Source organism: Pseudorca crassidens, chromosome 8 (genome assembly GCF_039906515.1).
Source record: "Pseudorca crassidens isolate mPseCra1 chromosome 8, mPseCra1.hap1, whole genome shotgun sequence".
NCBI classification, from domain to species: Eukaryota; Metazoa; Chordata; class Mammalia; order Artiodactyla; family Delphinidae; genus Pseudorca; species Pseudorca crassidens.
Genome location: NC_090303.1, coordinates 95,574,015 through 95,599,538, shown reverse-complemented (window position 1 = coordinate 95,599,538; position 25,524 = coordinate 95,574,015). Strand labels below are relative to the sequence as shown.

Below are 25,524 nucleotides of genomic sequence, written 5' to 3'. Positions count from 1 at the left end.
CTCTGATATTCTTCCCTTTTCAGGTCAATAAATAATTTTTGGCCAAGGCCAAACTACTCTATCTGGCATCACACTTCTTTTTAAACCAGTTTTCCTAGTACAGTCCTTCCCCTCTGAGCTCTTCACTATAGAAAAAAATTGATAAACGTGAGCCAATGTGTGGTTTAGGATCCATCCCCAAGTGAGGTCTGTCCCAGGACAGCCAACGTTCAGGGGTTGCAGGGTAGGGACACCAAGCATCTGGTCTACAATTACATTTTGTTCTAGGCTAAAGGGGACTGTCCAAAGCAGGTGAGAAAATGAATTCCATTAAAAGTACCTTTTCTAACATAAATCTGAAGGCCTATAATCTACCCACGAAGATTAAAAATGTGTGATTTGAGGGCCTGGAGGTTCTGTAATATCTCACTCCTCTGCAGGCAGAATGTAAGAAAAGAGATCTAAGGGGATGGCGTGAGATGAAAGAAATACTTTCTTCATAAAGAAGATAGAATGCCAAAGTGCAATTATATTCTTTGCGGGGGGCTTCAGAAACAGAAAAGGTTTCCACGCCTTTGTGGAGTATGGCTCCCCTGAAGGTAGCCAGTTTCTGTAGGCGCGTCATAATCCTAAGAAACAAGTATCTAGGGCAATTGCAATTTCTTCACCGTTCCTGAGAAAATCAGGTCCTGGTTGTGGATTCCAAAATTTGAAGGCAGAGTTTGTTGGCACTGAGAAAACCCTCATACTCCACCAAGCCACCTAGAAGAACGAGCAGCAATTCTAAAAACCAGATTCTGAAATCACGAGGGTCGAGGAAGTCTATAGCCGCTCGTGCTGGAGGGCAAGGATTTGAGAGGAATGATCTTGAGTCTGAGATTAGAGCTAGTTAAAATCTCATGGGCTATCAGCCTGCAAGAGAGGAAAATAAAATGTAAACGGTGCCCCCCTCCATGCCAACACCCCATGGGTGACAGCGCTTAGGCTCTTAGTTGGAAGGCCAAAGATGGGTTTCTGGGGAGTTCTTTGAAAAGCTCCTAAATTTGGAAACAAATTCATAAGCATGCATTTATCTATGAGATACGTATACCGTATATGTATTCTTTTGGGGTTTTAAGTAGACTTTCTTGAGGTCCACGAGACTAGAAGGTTAAAACCTATAGGCTTATAGAATTTCTATTTGAAGAAATGTTGTTGAAATGACCATCTGGGTCACAGGTGCAAGGTAACGTGTGTTAGGGTATAGGTGGTCATGAACAAGCCAGCCCCTTGGCATCCCCACATCAATTTAAGCAGGAACTTTCTCCCTGGGTTAAACCCTTGTTTTCAGACTCCCACCTCTTCAAGTCTGGCCTCTCCAACCATTGCATGATACACCATTACATTCTCTCTAAGGCGCTTTCGGTCATGACTTCCCCTCTGCACATCCAGTCTAGCATGGAACCCATGACCACCTACTTGCTGAAACTTCACCTAGGCAACTGCAACTTCCTCTGAACACACTTTCCCTTTACAGTTGTCCTCACTGGCAGTCATTTCTCCTCTACTGCTTCTTGGACCTTGCCTTCCAGATCCTTCAAAAATCCCTGGTCCCTTCCCATACCTTGCATATGAGGCCTTCCCGAGAGCGCTGGACAGGGCTCTTTCTTTCTCCCCTTCTGTATTTTTGAACACGATACAGTACACTTTTTCCCTATTCTCTACCCCAAAAGGGCTAAGATGGAATAAAGTCTTTGGTCTCAGGCTCCTTCTCCCAGCTCAGTGGGAAAAATCTCTGGCCCCAAAAAGTGAGGAGGGAGAAAATCTCATGCTAAGAAAAAAGTCACAGAAGCAATATTGTTAGCTGAGAGCATGAACTCAAGTTGCCAGATTGTTTCCCATCCTGGCCTCCGTTTCCTCAGAAAGGCAGTGACTTAACGGGGTTACAGAGAGAAAAGAACGCACGTGAAAGTCATAGTGCCTGCCCCAAAGTGAGCTCTGAATGTTAACTTGTGTCATTAAACTGAAGTTTATTCTGTGAGATGGTTAACAGCCATCTCAGATGTCCAGAGAGGTAGGTGTACACATGCAGGTGGGCTATGGGGTTAACAGATGGTTAACAGATGTGTAATGTGTTAACCCTGTGGGATCCACCATGCATCCTCATAGGGTAGCATCCTTCATCCTTTTAAGGTAGCAATGATTTCCCTGTGTTTAGATAAGGGTGAGATTAGGTACCTTAGCCACGGTCTCTGATACCTTAAAAGGCCAAGCCACCATTTGCCATCTATTTAATTCTAGAGTCCATGTCCTTAAAGCTACATCTTTTTTTTTTTTTTTTTGGATAATTGAAGTCTCTGAGCTTCATTTTCCACTTCTGAAAAAGAACCAGGGAGATGACGCCCTCCTGGCCTGTGGGAGGATGGTGTAGAGCTGCACAGCGCCTGGGAGATGCACTGAGCACTCGGGCAACTAGAGCTGTTAGGAACCTCTTCGCCTCAGACCACTTTCCCCCTCTGCTCATATCCCATCTGCCCCATTTCTTCCTGTTTTCCTCTTCCCTATTACAGGAAACAGGATGGGGGAGGGCAGCAAACGGCCACCCTCAGCTCAGGGATGGGGTATAATTTTAGAAAATCCCCTGGCAGAGGGGACAGAGCTCTGAAATTCAACCTGATACCCTTATTCAAGGGTGGGGCAGGACGGACGTGGAATCCGGCTCAGCATATGCTGCTCTCTAATCCCCAACACACCGGCCTCCCAAACTCTTTCCTCCCACTATTCCAGTGCCCCTCCCTGGGGCTGTGTCTCCACCTCCCACCCCTGGAGAAGGTCCCCGGGTCCAGCCCGCTCCGCAGGTCAGTGCCCCTCCTGCACCCAGTGGTGTTTCAGCTCAGCTTCATCCCTGTTAACCCTTCCTCCTCTGGATTCCTGGACAAGCTTCCTTTCCCCAAGGTCCACGGCAGCTTCCTACCACAATGCTCCAACAGGACGTGTTAGCCCCCCCGTAGCCCATCTGCATGAGTACACCCACCTCTCTGGGCGTAGACACACCACACACCAAGAACTCCCAGGTTACACAGCCCACTACTTAGACCTCTTCCATGCTGCCCGAGAATTCTCTTACGACCTATGCCCACCCTGGAAAACCTTAAATCCAAATCGGATCACGTGAGATCGGAAATTCTAGGATCCTCATCCTATTCTAGCTCAACCTGTTTCTCCAGCCTCCATCCCATAATCTAAGCAATCCAGAACTAACACTGCTTGCCAGTGACTCTTCCATCTCTTCTGACCATGAGGAGTCCCAGTGCTGGTAGCCATATTTTGGGGTTGCCTGTGGCCATGACAATGGAGATGGGCTCATCCAAGGTGTGGATCTGCTTGTATAAAAAAGATCTGGCAGGGCTTCCCTGGTGGCGCAGTGGTTGAGAGTCCGCCTGCCAATGCAGGGGACACGGGTTCGTGCCCCGGTCCGGGAGGATCCCGCATGCCGCGGAGCGGCTGGGCCCGTGAGCCATGACCGCTGAGCCTGCGCGTCCGGAGCCTGTGCTCCGCAACGGGAGAGGCCACAACAGTGAGAGGCCCGTGTACAGCAAAAAAATAAAAATAAAAAAGATCTGGCAGCAAAACAAGAGGTGTTCGGCTCTGGGTATGCCTTGTGAGGTGGTGAGGAACGCTGTAAGCTAAGGCAATGGAAGTAAGTGGGCTTTAGACACAGATTATCCACAGCTACAGAGACGTCAGGCACACATCGGTAATAAACATGAGCGTTTATTTGGCACCAGATGGCAATACAAAATCCTGGCAGTGGGAAGAGGAAAGGTTCTGTCACCCAAACACTTCCATACGATACCGAGCCCAGGGCAGCACTTGGCAACAAGTCTCCGACGCCCTGCAGAACAAGTATTCACCGAGCACCTGAACCACGAGAGGCTGAGCAGTGTGCCCGGAACCACACGAGGTGTGGAAAAGGTTGTCCTACGTGCGACTTCTGTCTTCAGGAGCTAATAATACGAGTGGAGGAAACAAAACATGTGGGGAAATACAGAGTACAAGTACTAAACTGGGTATTTTGCCAAAAGGGAAATTTTGTCAAAAAGTAGGAGTCTAGCTAGGGTCGCTTCCTTCCTTCCGCAAACATTTATTGAAGATCCAAGACATGTCAGGCACTGGGTACATGTTAGTGAACAAAAGAGACAAGGTTTCTGCTCTCATGGAGCTTAAAGTGGAGACGGGAATGAACAAGTGAAGCACGCTAATTGATGATTACGCACTGTGATAAGTGCAATAAGGGGGATTAAACAGGACACAGTAATAAAGAAACATGATTCTTAGAGACAGAATGGCCTGGGAAGGCCTCCACAACAAGGTGGCATTTAAGCTCAGACTTGAAGGATAAAGAAAGAAGCCACCAGAGACAAGAGTGGACTCAGTGGACCCAGGAGTGTCTGATGGCCTTGGGCAGGAAAGGCCTCAGAATGTCTGAGAAACTGAGGACAGCAGTGGGTTACGGGGAAATCAGCACTTAGTGAGGCCCTGCAGGCCAAGGTAAAGAGTCTGGATTTTATTTGAGGTGTGATAGGAAACCAGAGGATTCCAAGCAGGGGAGTAACAGCATCAGATTTATACTTAAAAACCCAAACCAATGGGCTTCCCTGGTGGCGCAGTGGTTGAGAGTCCGCCTGCCGATGCGGGGGACACGGGTTCGTGCCCCGGTCCGGGAAGATCCCACATGCTGCGGAGCGGCTGGGCCCGTGAGCCATGGCTGCTGAGCCTGCGCGTCCGGAGCCTGTGCTCCACAATGGGAGAGGCCACAGCAGTGAGAGGCTCACATACCGCAAAAAAAAAAAAAAAAGAATAGGGAAGTTTCATAAAAGCACAGATAAAGATGGCTTCTAGGGTGAACAAATAACATATACAGCAGTGGTCTCCCTGAAATGGAAAGTCATAACAGGAAGGGGAAATTGGCCACATAAAATCAAGAAGGGATTTAATACTGAAGCAGAAAGAGGGAACAAGGTACTACATCACATCCTTGAGCAGCCAAATGATCCAATTAAGCAGTATTTTAGACAGAGCTGGTGGCAGCAGTAAACAGGATGAGACGAAGGTGAAGAGGGGAGAAACAGGAAGCAGGGAGATAACTAGGAAGCTTTTATAGAGGGGACACTTCATAAGAAGAAAAACGAGGATAAGGTGACAGATTACAGAGTATGAACAAGCGTACCACTCTTATCTGCCTCTGCTGACACTCCCTGCAGGGCTCATTTCAGGTACAAAGCTCGGAGAAAGGACAACCAATTAAAAGATCTTTGAAACTTCCGTGGGCAAAGATCAACAGGCAACAGATACAAGGCATCCAAACCCTAACCTCTGCTGAACGCTGGATTCCCTGAGCCCCAAGGAGCCAAGAGTGGAGTTGAGAAGACAGTCCTTCCGGGGGGTAACATTCTGGAACCGAAGGGAATGAATGCACAGGTACGGGCCCACCCACAGCAGCAGAGAGTGACTCCTGTCCTGCTTGGCCTTTTGAAACCAAATGAAAAAGGTCTATGTTAAACCAGGACACCTTCCAAACTCACTCTGAGACAAATGGGGCTGGGATGTGACAGAGAAGATGGGAGATGACCTCTGAGACATCTCAACTAAAGTAATAAAAGCAATCACCAAACGCTTCCTACAAGAGCCCTGGGGGCAGAAACTGAACACGAACATGGAGGAAACCCACATGCCCTCTCCCCACCCATCGAGACACTATGTTCGTAACATCACTTGCCAGGTCCCTCAACTGAGGCCAAACGCTCCAGGCAACAAGTCCAGCCGGAGCTGGTTCCACAGGGAGAGAGCCTCCCATGGGAGTAGCCGGCCTGTAGTCCGAGGTCAAAGATGGAGACGATGGGCGTGTGAAATGAGCCTGGGATATTCCCAATCCCTGAGGGGGAGGGACAGAAACCATGCGTCCTGGAGACAGGAGGCTCTATCACACCTCCCGTGGTCCAGCGGCCTCCATGTGGCCCAGGTGATGGGAGGTGGCATCACGTGGGAGGGTGTCCCGGGAAGAGATAGAGGTGGCGGCACAGAGTGCTACAGTACTCGGACATCTCCTTGCATCGGTGGAACTCCGTGCCCGGGGCGTAGCCTTCACGCTCCTTGATGAGCGCGTTCACCTGCAAAGGCAGAAACCCAGGGCCCATGGTTTGAGAGTCAGGTGTTTCCATGATCCCAGAAGAGGAAGGGTAGGGAGACTGTGAAAAACAGGGCAAGGGCGGAGGAAGGTAGGTTCCTGGCACCACTGAGCCGACTTACCTCCACGAGCATGTCGGCCACATGCTTGTCACAGGCCCTCTCACAGAACACCTGAGTGAGGGCCTCCACGTACCAGGAGCCCCGCTTGGTGTTGCGCATGGCAGCGGTCCCTGCAACCAGGACAGCAGTGAGCACACAGGGAAGGTCCCGGGCACCCTCACACAGCTGGACGGACCTCGCCGACACCCGCTCCCTCCGCAGTCAGAGAGAGACACCACCTTTGGGATCTCTCCTTTGGAACTCACGATACCTCTGAGGCAGGCGTAGCCACAAATCATGTCCGAGCGAGTGGGCAGTCGCATCTTCAGCCCCTCCTCTTTACTGGCATCGCTCTCCTCGCACTCGGGGGATCGCTCATGGTTCTTCCCGTCTTGCTGGTCCACCCCACGATCCGTCTCATCTGTACAAAGGCAGACAGAGTGGACAGAGGTGTTATTTCCTCTCTTGGGCCTGTCACAGGCAAGCCCGAGTTCCCTGCAACCTTGACTGGGAAGAACCATTTCCAGCTGTTGCCTCCAACCTGTGGCTGATGAATTAAAAAACAAACAAACAAACAAACGAACACCATTACTCCCATTCCTCCGCCAGAGTACACCGATCACACAGAGGGTGCCCATGACAGGCCAGACACCGCGCCCAAGCACACGCACATACACACAGTCCGAGCTCTGTCCACGCTGTGTAAGACAGGGCAAGTGCTGAACCAAATACTCCTTGTAAACAGAATGAAAAGCCATCTGTGTCCATGATTCACTTGTTCAATTGTCAATATTCCTGGAAGTCAAAGTGCTCCTTATTGCAATACACAATAAAATACTGATATATTTCGTTTTATTATGTAAAAAAAAAAGAAACCAAAAATATGATTACTACATTTATGCCATATGAAAACTACAACCTCAAATCTATCAATAAACAAATTATAAAACTAAGCATGATCAGCTGTTTTCAGGGTGTTCTGGGTATTTTTAAATCATTTATTGTTTATTAATTTCATAAGCCAAGTTGTAGCTGGCGTGCAAAATTTGAGAAATTTAAAGAAACTTAAAATTGGGATAATTTGACTATTTTCTCCTACACAATGTAAAAAGAACACTATTATTCAATATTAGCAGTAGATTCTCAACATACCCTGAGCACATGTCCAACCTCCTGACCTAGGCCTTATCTACCCCAAGACATGTCCTCTTTCTGATGCTGTTGTCGTGGGGGTCATAGGAGAGACACAGGACACACGGCTGTCACGCCGAAGCTGAAGGAGTAAGTATGCTTTCTTACACCTCCCTCTCCATAGGACCCCCAAGACAGCCTGAAATGGGAGTGAGGCTTGAAGGTCTGTGCAGAAAATGACCAAGGTTCACTGATCCAATAAAAATTTACTGAGCAACTTCCATATGCCAGGCACTGTTTTTGTTTGAGGCCCTAGGGATATAGTGAAAAGTCCCTGCTGTTCTGGAGCTTACACTCCAGTTTAGGAGCCAGTCATCCGGGGTGGGGTGGTCCTTCTAACAGGCATCAATTATGTTAACTGAATAGAGCGGAAGACAGTTGAGCTCAGGCTTTCAAAGGAAGAGCTGGCTACTGGTCATGCCTTGAAGGATTTAATTGTAGAGAGAAGATTCACGTTAGCCCAGAAGAGCGCAATTCTTCCCTATCCAGGTCTATTATTTGTATATAATCTCTGAACACAGGAGGAGAAAATGATCATGAACATGTTTATTTCCTTTTACTTTGCTAGTGACACCTCCTAAGGGAAATAGGCCAAGCTGAATGTGTCCCTCAAGAGAAAGGAGCCTCCTCCCTTGTCTTTGTGTCTCAGATCTGTTAATCAATCAATGTTTTTTTTCACAGTATCCCCATATATGTTTTTTATATTATTGCTACGCTTTTTAGGCAGGTTAATTTCCATCCATTCATTCAATATTTATGAAGTGCTACTACATATCAGGTAGTGCTCTGAGACTGGGGATACAGCAGGTGCATAAAAAAGTAAGCTCTTGCCTGCACATACTGTTTTCTTAGCACTTTTCCCTGCCATGGTAATCGTCCTGAAAAAAAATTTATCGCATTATTTCTTACTTAAGCTCCCAATAGCTCTGTACTATTATCTGTCAAAGTCCGAAGTCCAAAATCTAAGCTGTAGCTAAAGGTCTATGATCACGTGGTCAGCCGCATCCCATTACACACGACTGATGCAGATGCGGTTTTTAAATTAGATTCGGGCATACTTCTGGCTCAGCACACCTTTTCTTTAGCGGGGGGAAGGGGATATCTTTTTAATCTTGGTATGCTTGTCACTGCATTCCCCCCTTTTCCCTGAAAGGATCTATCTGTTACTCCACACCCATGTAAAAAATGTATTATTTGAATGCTTGGACAAAGTGACCTTTAAATCAAACTACAAGCCCCTTAGGGGCACGGATCATGTCCTAACAGTCAGAGCAGGTACTTTCCGCGGATCTCCTATGGGCCAGGTACTGTGCTAAGTAAGTCCTTCATACGAACCATTTCACTTAAGCATCACAACAGCCTGACCTTATGAAGTAGGTCTGATGATTATCTACATTTTATACTGAGGAAACTCAGGTGCAGGGACATCGAGCAACTTCTCTAACCTGACATAACTAGTCAGTGGTAGAGGCAGAATTGGACTCCACATTTAGAGCTTTTAGTTATTACTGTTTTCCTCCAAGATGAGAGGCAGGCCTCCATGTCTTCTGAGCCTAGTCGGGGAGTCCTGGCTCTTCAAGGGGTAAAAGAGACTGCGTGCAAGAAAGAAGAGGGGCGGCAGCAGCTCACGGAAGAGCACGAGCCAGAGGCTGACACGGGGCTTCTGCGCTGCTTTCCTGTGTGACACGTGAGTGACACAGAGAAGGGAGAAGACGAGAACGCAGTGTAGCTGAGACGAGAAGTAAAAGGAGAAGGTGGAAAGGGGGAGGAGAGGTGGAGAAAAAAAAGAGGAAGAGCATAAAGTGAGAGGGCTAGGAAGCAGAGACAGCCGGAAAATCCTTAACTGGAATAAGTAACCAAAAAAGCGCATCAGCGTTAATAAGCACAGAAAGAAGGAAGCGTCCTCAGGAAAGAAGGCGAAGACACTGGCAGAGGGCGTCTGGCAGGACAGGATGTGGCAGGTGCACAGGGCTGACCAACCTGAGAGCCAGGGGCTGCCCAAGTCCCAGCACACCCCATGCATTGGGAGACACTTACAGAGCAAGAGAGGCGGTGGCAGCAGTGAACAGAAGGAGGTGCCCAAGGGATCCGATAGCACCTGAGAGGAGCAAACAGGAAAGTGAGAGCTGGTGGGAGGCTGCCCAGGAGCCACACCCAGGTGCTGGTCTGCCAGGGCACTCACCTCCACGGCAGGCCTGGATGAAGAACATTTTCGGTTTGTTCTGTAGGCTCGGGCAGTTGGCATTGTCAAACAGCCGGAAAACCTCTTGTAGCTGCCAGAAACAAACAAGGGAGAAGGGAGGTTGGTGGTCAGTGGGACCTCCTGAGTCCTACACGCAACAGCAGCCGTCACTGGAGAGAGGGGCAGGCGGGAGGTGAAGCGGCCCAGCTTGCAGAGCTGCGGCCACGGGACGGCACGCACCTGAAGCAGCGTGCCGTCCACGCCATAGACACCGCCCTCCATGCCGTGGGAGAGGAGCGCCACTATGCAGGAGTCCATGACACGGTGAGCGGGTAGCTGGGCAAAATCCCGGAGCTTCTCTTGCATTTCCTAGAAGAAAGACACCTTTCAGCGTTGTTCACTAGTCAGCACCAATGTAAGCTTTTCTTCAGTGTCTGAAACCCTAAGCTATTAGAAGGTACAGTGTGTTCCCTACATTCCTGTGGTTGATGGTAAGTGAAGTCAGAGATGCACCAGAAAACGGCATGACTTCAGACAAAATTCTGAATATAATTTTACAATTCACAGGCTCACTGAGGTATGTTAAGAACTCCTGGATTAAAGCAAGTTATTAATGAAGGAGCTAGCTAACTTTATCCATTCTCCAATCATCAACCCGATCCTTCTTCAGAGCATATGCCCTTGTATATAAATGGCACAAGGGGGACCGCCGGGTAAACCGTAACAGCTTCAAGAACTGCTGTGTGACAGAGGGCTCACAGGATCGTGAGAGTAGAGAACAGCAGTACTCCTTTGCTGTTGTCTGTCCGAGAATTTAAGTTCCCGGAGACAGTGATGATGTCTGTATAAAACGCTTTGTCCATGGAAGAACACACTCTATGGAGGATTCTGTACAGGGTCATGACTACATATATGGGCCAAGGGATCAGAGAGACCTCAGCTGGATCCCTAGGTTCATAAATTAGAACAAGTTATTTAGCCCCTCAAAGCTCTAGTACCCATTTTGTAAGACAATTAAGCGTACATTTCCTCCAAGTTTGTACAGATTAAATGAGATATGGCACAGAAAGGACTTATCACTGTGTCTGGCACATACTGCAAAGATCTGCCATTGCAATGTACTTGTCTAATGAAGGGTAACAATATTATTTTTTCAAAGAAACCGTGTAGTCTAACTTAAGAATCTTTTTGATCTTGCACTAGACTGACATATATGAATAACACTCTAACTGAAGCATTATACCTAACAGTACAATAATATGATACCAACTTTTAAACCTATGTCTCCCTCTACAACTCTAGATGTCTGGATTGTCTCTGAGATGAGCAGAGAGAAAACAGGCTCATTTTACTATGAACTTGATCAAAATATAATGAAGAATATGCTATCTAGGCAGAACAGTTACAGTACACATATATCTAACAGTCCATACACAGCCCCCAGTAAAACACACACTTGTGTAATACATTGCGGTGGTTCTCCAAGTGCGGCCCCTAAAACAGCAGCATCAGCGTCACAGGGGAACCTGTAAGAACTGCAGAGTCTTGGCCCCCAGCAAACTGTTTTCACAAGCCCTCCAGGTAATTCTGATGTGCTAACGTTTGAGAACTGCTTATCTGTTTGGAATAGTTCTGTTTGCACATAATTGAGACTTAATAAGAGACTTGAAAGTCTGCAGTTTCACTGGGAATGGAGAAACTGGCTGTGCTGAAAGAGCATGTGTATTTTCTGAGCAAACAGAACCCAACCATAATACTGGCGATCTTAAGGTAATAAAAGATATCCAAAATTCATTCATTTTAAGAATATATCATCTCAAGAGCCTACTGCCCCTCTGGAGTTGACTGTAACAGAATTTAACATGTAATAGGTGAAGTTCATTTTGCTCCAAGGAGGGAATATACAGGTTAGGCACTCAGGAGCATTTTGCACTTAAGTGAGATTACTAGGTCAGTAAATAGAAGACAACAAAGCCCGAAGTTAAGAACACATGGGCTTTGTAACTGAATTTAATAAGATTAAACCATTCAATCAATGGGGGTTAGTCATTTGGGGAAATTTTTCCGAAAGTAGCGTAGCTTAAAATAGGATCTCTAGATCTATTTCTGATAAAATTACAGAACTTCTATAAATAGCAGGGCTCTTAACACTTCCAAGTGTTTTTGGCTGGGGGACACAGAAGAAAAGAATAACCTGTGAACTCCCTGAAATGATACCCCAAATTTTACTGGCAGCTGTATTTTCCAGAGATGACCCACAGCTTGCCCCTATACCCTCAAATCCGCCTGTGACCAAATGTAAGTTACAAACCAATACCACGACATGGTGAGAGGAAACCTGCCACTTTAAAGTGTGTCTCATTTCCTAATATACAATAAACTGTAATTCTAGAACTAGTAAAACTCATGAGGTAGTGCAAGAAGAAAAGACTCTGACGATGAACAGAAGCACTGAACACCTACATGAGCGGTGAGGATAATAGCGTGCTCTCCAGCACTGTCAGGCGAAATGGTTCTCTGAGACTACACTGTCTCCAATTTTTCAATGGAATTATCTCTAAAGCAAAAAGGAATAATATGGGGAGAAAAAGAGGATCTAAATTTTCTTGGTTCTTTCTCTTTGCTCACCAAATAATTATATAAAAGACTTGAGGGACTTTCCCTGAGGTCCAGTGGTTAAGACTCAACGCTTCCACTGCAGGGAGCACAGGTTCAATCCCTGGTCGGGGAACTAAGATCCTGCATGCCTTGTGGCATGGCCAAAAAGTTTAAAAAAAAAAAAAAGAATTGAGCCCCTTGAGATGTTCTATCAGAAAGATAGTATCCTGTACAGATGCCTAGCGCACCAAATTATCACACCCACTGTCGCTACCTGGTTTTAACTGCATCTGAAAGTTCGATTGGCCACTGTCAGAAATTGGTCCTGCAATGTCCTCCTCCTGCTTCTGAATCTCCAGAGCTGAGGACTAGCGTACATGGAGGGTGATATCCCGAAGGTTCAGTCCTAGCCCTTTTGCTTTTTCTCAAGGATCATGATCTCTCATTACTTGAAGTCTTTTTCCTACACAAGTAGTTCCCAAATTTACATCTTTGGCCCTGACTTCCTCTGAGGCCCTCAATTCCTTACGTTCTCCATCTTCTTCCATAGGTAGTTATTTAATCACAAAGCACTGGCAGTACAATCATGCCATTATACTATTTTTCACATATATTCTTTTCCTTTTGGTCCACTATCCCGTCCAGGCCCCCACCATCTCATATTGGCATTATGATATTAACTCCAAACTGTATTCCCTGCCACTGGTCTCTACCTCATTCATTACTGTCATATTAATCTTCCTGAATCATCACTGTGAATGCGTCACCTTTCTATTCAAAAACCACTAACGATGTGCTAATGTCAACACAAGGAAGTCCAATTCCTTTGGGAAGACATTCAAGGCCCTGTGCATTCTGGTCCCTTTTTCCCCAATCTTGTTGTTGGAACTCCTGTGCCCTAGACATTTGGTTCACCCACAAGGTCCCTAACACACACATTTCTAATCTGTATGCTGCTCTCCTTCTGTAGGACCCCTTCACTCCTCCTCTCTTGCCTCAGTAGCTTCCATCCTTCGCGGGCAGCTTAAGTCTCACATCCTCCACTTATCCTTCTGACCACATCTACCCAGGTGATGGTTTCTTCCTCTTAACTACTGTAGAAGACACTGTCTCTAGTCTTTTGTTGTCCTTTAAGGGGATGTGCCTCTTTTTTTTTTTTTAAACTGATGTCAAGACTCCCTCATCTAAATGAGGTCCCTTGAACTCAAGGTCCACATTAAAAAAAATCTCTGGCAGCTAACATAGTTGCCCCCTGTTATAAGGTGCTCAAAATTGAACGCCACTGCGATTCAAGTTATAGAACAACGTAACCAGAGAATCAGAATCCAACAGGTCCTGGAATCTGCATCAGGGAATGGCATTTGTGAAGTGGGCCCGTAGGCCCATCAAAGCTACTGTCTCTAAGATAAGAATCAGTAGTACACAGTTGACCCGGTGCTTAGTGATGTATCTTTAACTATCAAGCACATAAAATCCCTTATCAACTGCATAAAATTTGGAAAACCGTGACATAATAAATTCCTAGTAAAAAAAATGACTAGACCAAAAGCTGTAAAGAAATGTAAATCGCATTCATTTTGTTAAGTGACCTTCTAATAGGATTCCCTCTGTAAGAATTACAGCTGTTGTCCCACCTTTATTCCCTTCATGCCCAGCAGATCTCTCAGGAAAGCATATAACCTACGTGAATACTTGATGTAGAAAGGAGCTGTTCCAGCCATGGCTTTGAAGCAAGGGTGGGTTTACTTCTTTGCCTGAGCTATTATTGGGAAGCTGGTAATAGCATGTAAAGAACAACATTCAGGTCCCTACCAATGAATCTGGCCTTACCCCAAATTTAGCAAATACACAATTATTCTCACAGAAGCAAGACAGCTGAGAAATAGAAATGAAGACCACAGACAATGCTGACCACCCTACCTCAACAGACCAAAGAGAATCTTCTAGAAACCTTAATTTTACCATGGATATTCCCAAAGGCAAGTTTAGGAAAGCACTATTATTCTGAATCAAAATAAAGAATTAGTATTAATTTACCAATGGACTATTTTCAATTTCAAAACAGAACTACCTAAAGGTAACAAAGTCAGTGGTACAGCCCGGTAACTGAGGCTGAAGGGGACTAAATCCTAACAAGAATGCTTAGGACCTGCAGGAACCTAGCTCAGAAGTAATCTACGCTAAGATCTGTCTTGTGGCCACAAAACTGATAAGAATAGGTTATGTTAGGGACTTCCCTGGTGGCGTAGTGGTTAAGAATCCGCCTGCCAATGCAGGGGACATGGGTTTGAGCCCTGGTCTGGGAAGACCCCACGTGCCGTGGAGCAACTAAGCCCGTGAGCCACAACTACCGAATCCCGCGCACCTAGAGCCCGTGCTCTGCAGCAAGAGAAGCCACCGCAATGAGAAGCCCACGCACCGCAACGAAGAGTAGCTCCCGCTCGCTGCAACTAGAGAAAGCCCGCGCGCAGCAACAAAGACCCAACACAGCCCAAAGAAAAAAAAAGAATAGGTTAATTCATGAAATGACCACAAAACAGTATTTACAAGGACAATTCTAGCAAACTTTCATTTGTAAGAATTTTATCTGCCAACGTAATCTTGAGAACTGGACTCCTAGGCAGCAACGTCAACCAAGAAGTCACTGTCCTGTGTAACCCTGACTTATAAATATCTTTTCTTAGTTGGTTGGGTGCATATCAGTATCTCACCTCCTGAGGGACTGGGAATCAAGTTGCTGAGCATGTAAAAGTGAGAACCCGACCCTGGACTATTCTTACTCAGGGAGCGCACAGCCACCCTGAGAAGTCAACACCCAGGCAGCTGGCTGGCCTGAATCCTTTCTCTCTTTTCTTTTGTTTTCTTTTTATTATTTATTTTTTGGCTGTGTTGGGTCTTCGTTGCTGCGCATGGGGTTTCTCTAGCTGCGGCGAGTGGGGGCTACTCTTCGTTGCGGTATGCGGGCTTCTCATTGCAGTGGCTTCTCTTGTTGCGGAGCATGGGCTCTAGGCACAGAGGCTTCAGTAGTTGTGGCAGGCGGGCTCAGTAGTTGTGGCTCGTGGGCTCTAGAGCACAGGCTCAGTAGCTGTGGCGCATGGGCTCAGTTGCTCCACTGCATGTGGGATGTCCCCTGCACTGGCAGGCGGATTCTCAACCATTGCGCCACCAGGGAAACCCTTTTTTTTTTTTTTTTTTTTTTTTAAAAAAAAACTAGATTGCAAGATGGGCGGCAGAACACAGCAAGTAAAAGGTAGGGAGAGAACATAACTCTAGTAAGGCACAACCCAGCAGGCAGAGGAGCATGGACGTTTCTGGCCCCCAAGTGTTGTCCCGTTCTCTAATGCACACGTCAGCATGTCCTGCCTCGGGTACCTGTGCAGTCTGGTCAAGAAGAACATGAACTTTGTAGCCCAAGAGCTTGAAGAGGGTGACTAGAGTGCTGTGGTCCACATCCCCTCCAGAGCGGAATTCCAAGTCTTTCTCGCCAGTGAAGTGCACGTTGCTCAGCACCAGTGCCAGGCCACGAGGCCGAGACTGCAACCTATAGGCCTGGGGAGGGGAGGCCGATTAGACCGTGAGCTTCTTGAGGACAGAAACTATGCCTCCCCCACTAGACGAGGCATTTCAAGAAAACACAGACATCACGTTCTTCTTCTTAATCCCACCAGGTCAAGTATAGAAATACCCACAAAACACAATCAGCAATTATTTTCTGACTAATAAAGGCAGGAAAGAAATGTATATACACAAACTAAGTTCAGATGCCCAGGAAGGGTATCTCATTTCCCAACGCTTTTCCTCTTGCCATTTTGCAAGACTTACCAGCTGGTAGTGCGCTTGATAAAACTCAGGAGTGCAAGACTTCACCTGAAGGCTGGGAGGCCCATCTCCATGGTCTAGGGAGTGTTCCACTGTATCTGCGGCATAGAGAGCAGAAAAGCTAGCACACAACCTACACAGCAATCCTAGTGCTTCACTGTAACTTCAGGCACCCTTTTCGTAATTACTGGTCTGGCTCACGTCCCTTGTCTGTAAGCTCTATGGGGGCAGAGACCCTGTTTGCTTTTGTTCACCACTGGATCCTCTGCACTTAGCCTGCGTATAGTAGTAGGTGCTCAACTCAGTAAATGACTGAATGGGGTATATGATAAAACCCTTGTTCTAATCACTAGAATACTCAATCAGCAGGGTAGAGGCCCATGATGTAGTCTTTCCTCATCGTAAAATAACTAAGCTTTACAGAGGAGATAGGCCAATTATGTGCAGGAACTTCCTACCTGCACAAGTTGCTCCAAGGGCCGATCACCATTAAAAAACCATCTATGACGGAAGAAGAAAAACAGGCCCAACCCAGAGCCCATCTGAACTGTCCTGCTGGTCCCTAACAAATTCACTGAGGAAACCGTTCCAATATGAACGAAAATAGGTTTCACACTGGGGCAAAGTCAGATGCCAGTCAAGGAAGCGGAAGTCGATCTGCGGGACCCATTTTACGCCATCAGTTCTCACCTGGGGACAGGCGGCGCTGCTTGCGGGGGGGGCAGGACTCACACACCGGGAAAGGGAGACGCAAGTGGTAGTCGCAGCGCAACTGTAAGAAAGCAGGACCCCCCGTACCAGGCCTCAGGGAGCTGGTCCAGCCCAAATAATACAGAAATCTAGTCCCGTTCCCCACTTCACCAGTCTCAAAAATGCCCTTCCTACCAAACCAACCCTTCCTAACATACCACGTGTCTAGGGCTCCATACCGGTGGGGGTATGTGCTGAAGACCAGCCAGGGTTGTGAGCAACAGGTCCTCCAGGTGACCCTGCTTGGTCTCCCTCAGGGCCACACAGAAGGCATCAAAAGCCTGGGGGCCCCTCTTGGGCAGCAAGTTGAGGAGTTCCACATTCTGGCTGAAACTGCACACCTTGGCCTACAATACAAGAATAAAACATGACATCACATTTACTTATCCAGCTGTAATTCTGTTTCTCCAGATGAGCTTCCTAGTAACAGCATCATCCATCTCAAGAACTCCTTTTACAGAAAAATATGTACGTGGGAAGCCCTTCCCCCACTATTCTTGAATTATATGTCTTTTCTGTTAAATGCTCTAGGGTAGAAGAGCATTTTCATTTCCTTAGTAAAGCACTACATCTTTTTCACACTTTACTATGCTCTGTTCCTCTTCCTACCGCTAATATATTCACTTGGCTTTTCTCTTTTGCCTTCAGATACCTGAATGTGCTCCCTCATTTCCAAGGTGATAATGTCCTTCTCCAGGAGATGTTCTAACAGTTCGCTCAGCAACAGCTGTTTGGCCAGCACCACTCGGTTCTTTTTGAGAGCTTCCTGATGGTCAGGATGCATGCCATACACTCCCAGTATCCTACAGATAAAAGACAGAAAAGCTGTCAAGTACAAGATCTGGCAGAGAAGTGGAACAGAAGAGGTGTGGGTAGGAGAAATATAAAGAACAGGACTTACGATAACTAAAATGAGACATATTTTATTGAATGTGCTTAAAATCATAGAAGTGCGAAGCAGTAACACACTGATCATAAGGAAATGATATACAATCCTTTATGGAGGATGTTCAACTGAGACCATCTTCTGAGATGAATGGTCTGACGAGGGGAAATATCTATCGTGACAAAAATAATACACACACGAGTAGACATACTCACAAGAAGGAACATTCCTCCATCTGACCGACCAATTTTCATTAAGGAGTATTCCAGAAAACATTTCACACTACTTATCTAAGCTGCTGACAGTGATATGAGTCTAAAATAATCCTTTTTATATATATATATAAATTTATTTTATTTATCTATTTATTTTTGGCTGTGTTGGGTCTTCGTTGCTGCGTGCGGGCTTTCTCTAGTTGCAGTGAGCGGGGGTTACTCTTTGCTGCAGTGCGCGGGCTTCTCATTGCGGTGGCTTCTCTCGTTGTGGAGCACGGGCTCTAGGGGCTTCATTAGTTGTGGCATGCGGGCTTCATTAGTTGTGGCTCGCGGGCTCTAGAGCACAGGCTCAGTAGTTGTGGTACACGGGCTTAGCTGTTCCGCGGCATGTGGGATCTTCCCAGACCAGGGCTCGAACCCATGTCCCCTACACTGGCAGGCGGATTCTCAACCACTGCGCCACCAGGGAAACCCCACAACTATGGTTTTTAAAACGGTAAGTTCCTGTGACAAAATAACACTAGAAATGACAAGGATCCTATAAGAACCGAATTAAGTAAAAAATCTGACGGAAAGTCACAGTAGATAAATGCCAATGATGAAAACAATCAACATAACCTGAAATCACTCAAAGAGTTAAAGCATGTAAAGGCGAAATTATTTTGGGAATTTAGTTTACGAGGGATGTCTTCATTTCAAGGATTCCTTAGTTTTGCTATGCGTTTGGAAAGAGTTCAGCTTCTGTTGATGAACTCAAAGAATCCCATGTCCAGGTGAGAGGGAGACACAAGAGGGAGGAGATATGGGGATATATGTATACGTATAGCTGATTCACTTTGTTATAAAGCAGAAACTAACACACTATTGTAAAGAAATTATACTCCAATAAAGATGTTATAAAGAAAATAAAAGAATCCCATTTCCAGTGTGTAACATCTATGTGCCTAATTTATATAAATCCAGGGTGTGCCAGCCTGCTTAGTCACAGTTTCCAAGTACATGACAACAGTAAAGACCTGATGGCAGTGAGAAAGGAATATGGTACCAGCTTCAGATTATAACTTAAAAAACCTATTTTAAAATGCATTCCGGGGGTTTCCCTGGTGGCGCAGTAGTTAAGAATCCGCCTGCCAATGCAGGGTACACGGGTTCGAGCCCCGGTCTGGGAAGATCCCACATGCCGCGGAGCAACTAAGTCCCTGCACCACAACTACTGAGCCCGTGCTCTAGAGCCTGCGAGACACAACTACTGAGCCCATGTGCCACAACCACTGAAGCCCGCACGCCTAGAGCCCGTGCTCCGCAAAGAGAAGCCATGGCGAGAAGCCCGTGCACCGCAACGATGAGTAGACCCCGCTCGCCGCAACTAGAGAAAGCCTGCATAGCAACAAAGACCCAACGCAGCCAAAAATAAATAAATTAATTAATTAAAACAAAAACAAAAAGAATCACCTTGGAACATACCAAAGCAGTTAACAATGACAACGTGTATGAACTCTGGTAAAAATAAGTGTTGGGCTTCCCGGGTGGCGCAGTGGTTGAGAGTCCACCTGCCGAGGCGGGGGACACAGGTTCGTGCCCCGGTCTGGGAAGATCCCACATGCCGCGGAGCGGCGGGGCCCGTGAGCCATGGCCGCTGAGCCTGCGCGTCCGGAGCCTGTGCTCTGCAGCGGGAGAGGCCACAACAGTGAGAGGCCCACGTACCGCAAAAAAAAAAAAAAAAAAAAAAGTGTTAATAGTTCAATCGCAAAATAACATCGTAGCTGGATTCTGGGTATTTCCTCAGGATACACACCAATGGTGGGGTGGGTTTACTCGACTTTTTTCCCTTAATTTACCAGTGGCATTTTCTCCTTAAAACTTTCTCCTCCCTTGGTTTCCATGACACCATTCTCTGCAGTTTCCCTCTCTGCTTACTAGGTCCCCGTTTCCTTCACAGGACCTTTGGCCTGCCCTTAAATGTTGACATTCCGTTAGGAAGCCCCCTCAAAAAGCCTCTCCCTACTCAGTATCATCCACACAATTCACTAATCGACTCCCCGTTCTTAACTCTAAGTTGTAGACTTGAATTTTCAATCAATAACTTATTAGGTTTAATCTGAAGCAGTATCCATTCTACACACACCTGCTCCTTGCAGGATTCCATACTACGGGGAGTCTCAAAGGTGGACTTTCCAAAAGTAACCACAATCACCTAGAACTTTAGAACACATCGGGAAAGGGGGGAGCGGGTGGAGGAAAGGACACAAAGACGATTCTTAAGTCTTGATTCTGTGTCCTTCTGCAGGTTCTGGTTCCAAAGTCCTCAATTCATCACCTGGGTCTGGACCGGGAGGCATTAAAATATGTTATCCTGGGCGATGTCTGCCATGATACGATTTAACTGGGGCAGAGGCTGAGACACTCGGAGCCTCGGGAACTTCCTTGTCTCAGAGTACACCCAAACCCCAAAATCTGTGTTGACTGCTGTGAAAATCTGGTCATTACACCCAACGCAATACGGATCATGATATATTCAATCCGAAACAAATGCACATCAGGCAGAATTCCGAGATCTGCAGGTCTCATCGGTGTTTATGAGTACAGAGTTTAGTTCCTCAAAAGGGAACCGAGGAAAAGAAAGAATCAAGAATCTTTTAAGAGAAACCGAGATTTGACAGGACTGGAAAGAGCTCGCCTGGTTCAGAGCCTCCGGGATTGGAAGAATGGAGGCTGGGGAATCTTTGCTCGAGAGGGACGAGGCCCAGAAGAGATTCGCCCGCCCGCGCTCCCCTCGGGGGCTCAGCCGGCCTCCCACCCTTGGCTGGAAGCTTGGACACCGCGGCTTCCAGGGGCTCCGAGGGGAGGGGCGCCAGGGCCATACGCCTGAAACCCGCGTCTCCCTCCCTGGGTCCCACTACGGACCCCTGGGACCCTCCCCACTCACCTGCGCCCCCTATCAGCGGTCATCAGCCCCTTTTGCGGGAGGGCGGACCGGGGGCCTGCGCTCGGCGCCGCCATTTCCCGCTTTTCCCGGGCTGTGCGCGCACCGCCCACAACCCAAACAAACCGCGAGCCCTCCGGTCCCCCGCATCCCTCCCACGTCCGCCGGCGCGCAAAGCGCCTGCGCGCTGCTATCCCAGCTCCGCCCCCACGCGAGGCCGGCCGCGCCGTCGCCGGAGCGCGCGCAGGCGCAGAACCCACGCGGCGGACTCGCTGTCCAATGGGATGAGCGAGCGCGCTCGGCGGAAGGGGAAGCGAGGAGCCGCCCCGCCCTACTTGGCCATCCGATTGGTCGTCGGTTCCCGCGGAAATCACAGCTCCCTCCCCGGAACCGCCCACCTCTCCTCACCCGCCTGTTGCAAGAACTGTATGGAGATGGGTGTGGCCGGGCTTTTCACTTTATTAAAGTTAACTGTTGGGACCAGGGTAAGGAGGACAAGGACAGAACTAGAAGGCGCTAGACAGATACCCGCGTAAAGAATGAGCGTGGGTCAGCGATGGTTGGCTCAAACCTGCATCACAGGCACAGCACATGATTAGAGAAGCTGGTGTTCTGTTTGGATCTGAGGAAACAGGGCAGGGGGTCCTCGGGTAAAACCCAGCGGGGTCAGGCGCAGGGGTGAGGCTGAAGCTATTGCAGACAGTGCAAGTGTTTCCAGTGCTTCATAATAGATGATGCAAGAGGGATCCTTAGATGCTCCACCACCCCTCGCAAAGGACCTCGGGTTTTCTCTTTTCTGACCATCATATCCACCCATCCTCAGAATCAGATGTCCCTACCCCTGGGGCAGTTTACTCCACTGCTTCTAGATAGGATGGGATCCTGCACTGGGGACTGCTGTCTAGCCCCCCGGGGCAGGAATTTCCCATCTGGAGCAGGGGCCATCACAGTTTTGATCAGCTCTGCTCCTCTAGGAGGCTGGGCACACTCCTGGTCCCACTCAGCACTCCCTGTCTGCAGACACAGCTGGTCCCCCATTCTGTCTACACGAAGTCTTCTACCCCTCACCAGCCATTGACCAAGACAGAAATTGAGAGATATGTGCATGAACTGGCTTCTGTTGCCTTGTATTGAAAACACAAGGGCTATGGGATCAGAAGAGCAGAATTTAAGACATTTGTGTGTTATTTACTAGCAGTGTGCCCCTGTGCAAATTATCAATTTTTTCTGACCCTTAGGATCCTCGTTTTTCAAATGAGGACAATAATACCTCATTTTTGTGATCTAATAGAGGCAAAGCACCTGGAACAGAAGCAACAGAGCTGTCACTCAGATATTGTTTCTTTTCTTCCTTCACTAGATTCTCTGGAATCTCCTCATCTCACCCTCAGTCTAACTCTGGAAATACCAGGTATGGGGTAGGTCACTGAATATTGCCTGAAGACTCAAATTGTGCCGCCTACATCCCTGGGATGTGCCACTGTAAAACTGGGAAGGGCTCACCATAGCCTCACTCCCCTCTGGGTTAAAGTCATCATTTGTGACATCCAGGTGGAGACGCAGTTCCTGACACATAACAGGCACTGGGAAGCACTGTTCGAATGAATGACTGGGTCTGGTGCAGAAGGACGACATATCCTGGGAAAGTCCTTTAGTGGGGTGTCCAGTTGTTTCCATAGAAAACATCATCATCGAGGTGACCAAAGCTGACATCGTAGGCAGGGGGTGGAGTAAGAGGTTCCAATTTGGGGGGCGCCCACAAGCTCTGCAGATCAGGAACAGTGGACGCAACTCGTGGTCCCCGAAGCCGCAGGCTGACTGGAGGTCTTCCAGGGCTTCCTGAGATCACAGACCCCTCTGAGCCCACTCGCCTGTCCAGTCTGGCTCTCCTGGGCTCCTCTGGATGGCTAGGCTGTCTCACCTCAAGTTCTGGGGGGATTACAACACTGGTGTAGGAGGGTGGTTGATCCGCCCCTGGGGGGTGGCACTGTGATTCCAACACTGTGGCCTCTTCGTAGGTTGGCACCTCAAAGGCTTCATTGTCCCTGAAGGGGGGGGGGGGAGAAATAAGGTCATTAGTGGCTTCCTGAAAGAAGCCTGTTTTCCCTTTTCTATCTTCTACCAGCAAAAGACCCCTCCACTAGCCCCTGACCCTGATACCAGTGACAGGGGGAAAGCAGAGGCTGTCCGCCTAAAGTCTAGAGGGACACAGGGAGAATGGGTCCACATGTAATCCTCCAATCCTGCCCACCCCTTAACTCACCGTGCATTGCTTGAGGCCCCTGGGCTCTCGGTCTGCACTGATCGAGACCCCCATTCCAAAACACAGGCCAGGAGGCAGGCCAACAAAAAGAAGCCACCCAAGGTGAGAAAGAAATAAGCAACAGGGGCGATGTCCGGCCGTATCCCCAGGAAAGCCAGCCCCAGGAGGAAGGAGGTGCAACACAGGAAGAGAAGCGGCTTCTCCAGAGTCCCCCAGAATTGGCTTGGCACCATGGCCCCTCCCCAGGCTCCTGCAAAAAGACACACAGCTGTTGTGTCTAAACTAGCAATTGGCATCACCGCTAGGTTAGATTTCAAAGTAAGCATATCAGACACCTTTGTTTGGGTTTGTTTCTTCTATCTCAAATCAAATAAAGGGCCCAAAGAAGTGATCTGCAGGGTCCCCTTCAGCTCTGGGATTCTCTCTAGGATCACACTGTTGTCCCAGGGTATCAGTATGTGTGGAATAGCCAGGAACCAGCCCGGAAGTTCTGACTCCCAGCCCTCATGTGAGTTTACCATGTCAGAGCCCTACGTTCCTTACTTTTAACTTCTTCCCTATGGTCTCCCTTCCGTCTCTGTATTTCTACCCATTCCAGGATCCAGTCCTAGGCAGGCCCTGCCTGGGGCCTCAGGACTCACGGCATCTCTGGAATCCAGGTGATAAGCGGGCCCCACCCTTTATTATTGCTTGCAACGAACGTCCACCCCCCACCTGCCCAGTCTGAGTCCCTCAGTCTGACCTTGTAGGGCGCCACTTACCCTGTTTGACCCCGTCTTCCCATTTGCTCCCGTCAGCCCCACGCTCCAGTTGGAGGGAGAAAGTGCACATAGACACAACAAAGCCACAGGACACAACTACCTGAGAATCTTACAGACAGAGGTCTAAGGCGATAGAGGTCTAGGGCAATGGACAGAGGCCCAGATGATTCTTGACCTCTCCGTGCCCCATGGCTGTCACGGTCCCCCGCTCTCTACCGGCCCTCACTCGGTAAACTCGGATTTCAAGTTTCCTGCCTGGAGTTATTAGCACAGGGGCTGGGAGGCTGGTGGGGCGAAGCCTTTTCATCCCCCTGCAACATAACAGCAGCACCTAGGCAGCCACTACCCCCAGCCAGCCTGTCAGGAGTTCCCTGAGCTCTGCAGAGGAAGGAGTCGCCGATTCTACAAAGGGGCCAGACCGCCTCCTTACATGCCAGCCCCAAAGCCACGACCCTCCTGCCCCTCTTACCAGCGTTAGGAGTTCCTCCCTCACCTGTCTCACCAGACTGCAAGGTAGGTAGGTTGTAGGGGGGGTTTGGGAGGAGGAGACGGGGTGGCGCCCACTGGTTCCACCCACTTTTCTGCCCCAATCCTGCGCGAGATTCCTCCTCCCCCTTTCTGCTGAAGGCTGAACTCCTACTACTGCCCCACCTTGATTTTTCTGCCTCTTATTTACTCCACCCATCCCCTACAGCACCCTAAAGAGAGTCCTCCCCAAACTCACCCCCAGTGATGTTTGTACTTCGGCCCAGAGTGAAATTTACATTTCTTCTCCCTTCTCAATGCGCTTGGTATTCCGAGCAGATTGCATTATATTTAGGTAATACGTTTTGTGCCTGGGAGCAGAGGCCACGGTTTATTTGATCTCTGCGGATCACGCAGTGCTTTGCACACCGTAAGCACTACCGTGGACATGGAATGATGTGTCCTACTTCTGCTGCCAAAGTACCATTTCTGTAAGTTCCTTGTTTTCTGCAGACCTGTAAGACGTGTTGTGTATGCTTCTTGGCCCAGTTAACTCTTGATTCTTCACGGGCCACCTCCGAGGTGACGCCTGCTGCAGAGACTGTCTCCACTGCGTCTGCACGGCGTTCCTTCCTCCCCTGCCCACACCTTTTCCTGCTATATAGTGACGTTCTGTTTACACACCTTCCTTCTGAAACTGAGCAGGACCCTGAGGAGCCCTCCTGGGTACAAAAGCCTTTCTGGGTCCCCTGTTTCTTGTTGGTAGGAAAAAGCCTTTAGCCTCCGAGACTTTCCCTGAGTTTCAAAGGGCAGATTTAAACAGTTTCTAATTACGGAGGGAAGGCAATGTAGACACCGTGGAGGAGCAGTCAGGAAACAATAGTTCTGCGATAAAGCCAAGTCCCGGTTCCTCCTCAAGGGATATAGTGACAACATACCCTTGAGTTCTTCTACCGGAGCTAAGGCCTCCTCCCAGGTGGAGGATGGTAACTTCAGGCTGTGCACAGAATTCCTGGAGCACTGCCCTGTTACCTTACCACCAACCAATCAGAGGAAGGTCGCACACCTCACAGCCCTCACCTCATATTTTGCCTTTGAAAACTCTTCCCCCAAACCATCGGGGAGTTCAGGTCTTTTGAGCAAGTGCTGCTCTTTCTTCTTGCACAGCCCTGGCAATAACTTTTCTCTGCCCCAAACGCTGACGTTTGGGCTTCTTGGGCCTCAC

General features: G+C 48.2%; 2 protein-coding genes across 9 annotated transcripts; both read right to left on the bottom strand.

Annotated features, from left to right (window-relative positions):
• Positions 1–3,712: 3,712 nt before the first annotated feature.
• On the bottom strand, positions 3,713–21,003 carry CASP2 (caspase 2). 6 transcript variants are annotated; one of them, XM_067747252.1, is made up of 11 exons: positions 20,814–21,002; positions 17,439–17,589; positions 16,945–17,133; positions 16,727–16,808; positions 16,040–16,134; positions 15,590–15,766; positions 9,860–9,988; positions 9,620–9,710; positions 6,518–6,667; positions 6,268–6,377; positions 3,713–6,128 (listed from the first exon to the last, which is right to left on the bottom strand). In XM_067747252.1, the coding sequence occupies exons 1-11, from the start codon at positions 20,885–20,887 to the stop codon at positions 5,997–5,999; spliced, it is 1,380 nt and encodes a 459-aa protein (XP_067603353.1). In that variant the 5' UTR covers positions 20,888–21,002; the 3' UTR covers positions 3,713–5,996. The 6 variants fall into 6 exon arrangements, with proteins under 6 accessions (XP_067603353.1, XP_067603354.1, XP_067603355.1 ...); XM_067747253.1 differs by having other exon boundaries at positions 16,966–17,133; XM_067747254.1 differs by lacking the exon at positions 20,814–21,002 and adding an exon at positions 19,352–20,694.
• A 255-nt stretch (positions 21,004–21,258) lies between these two features.
• On the bottom strand, positions 21,259–24,365 carry TMEM139 (transmembrane protein 139). 3 transcript variants are annotated; one of them, XM_067745576.1, is made up of 3 exons: positions 24,304–24,327; positions 23,074–23,323; positions 21,259–22,855 (listed from the first exon to the last, which is right to left on the bottom strand). In XM_067745576.1, exons 2-3 carry the CDS (start codon positions 23,304–23,306, stop codon positions 22,462–22,464), a joined length of 627 nt encoding a protein of 208 aa, XP_067601677.1. In that variant the 5' UTR covers positions 23,307–23,323; positions 24,304–24,327; the 3' UTR covers positions 21,259–22,461. The 3 variants fall into 3 exon arrangements, 2 of the variants coding, with proteins under 2 accessions (XP_067601677.1, XP_067601675.1); XM_067745574.1 differs by lacking the exon at positions 24,304–24,327 and having other exon boundaries at positions 23,074–23,743; XR_010945330.1 differs by lacking the exon at positions 23,074–23,323 and having other exon boundaries at positions 22,715–22,855; positions 24,304–24,365.
• Positions 24,366–25,524: the final 1,159 nt, after the last annotated feature.

Excerpts from the sequence above, each read along its gene's own strand:
- CASP2 (XM_067747252.1), bottom strand. The coding sequence starts at position 20,887 with ATGGCGGCGCCGAGCGCAGGCCCCCGGTCCGCCCTCCCGCAAAAGGGG. Across the intron at positions 17,590-20,813 it reads ACCGCTGATAGGGGGCGCAG|GATACTGGGAGTGTATGGCA; the intron begins GTGAGTGGGGAG and ends TTTTATCTGTAG. Across the intron at positions 6,378-6,517 it reads TGGCTACGCCTGCCTCAGAG|GGACCGCTGCCATGCGCAAC; the intron begins GTATCGTGAGTT and ends TCCTGGTTGCAG.
- TMEM139 (XM_067745574.1), bottom strand. The coding sequence starts at position 23,399 with ATGCTTACTTTGAAATCTAACCTAGCGGTGATGCCAATTGCTAGTTTA. Across the intron at positions 22,856-23,073 it reads GGGGCCTCAAGCAATGCACG|GGACAATGAAGCCTTTGAGG; the intron begins GTGAGTTAAGGG and ends CCCCCCCTTCAG.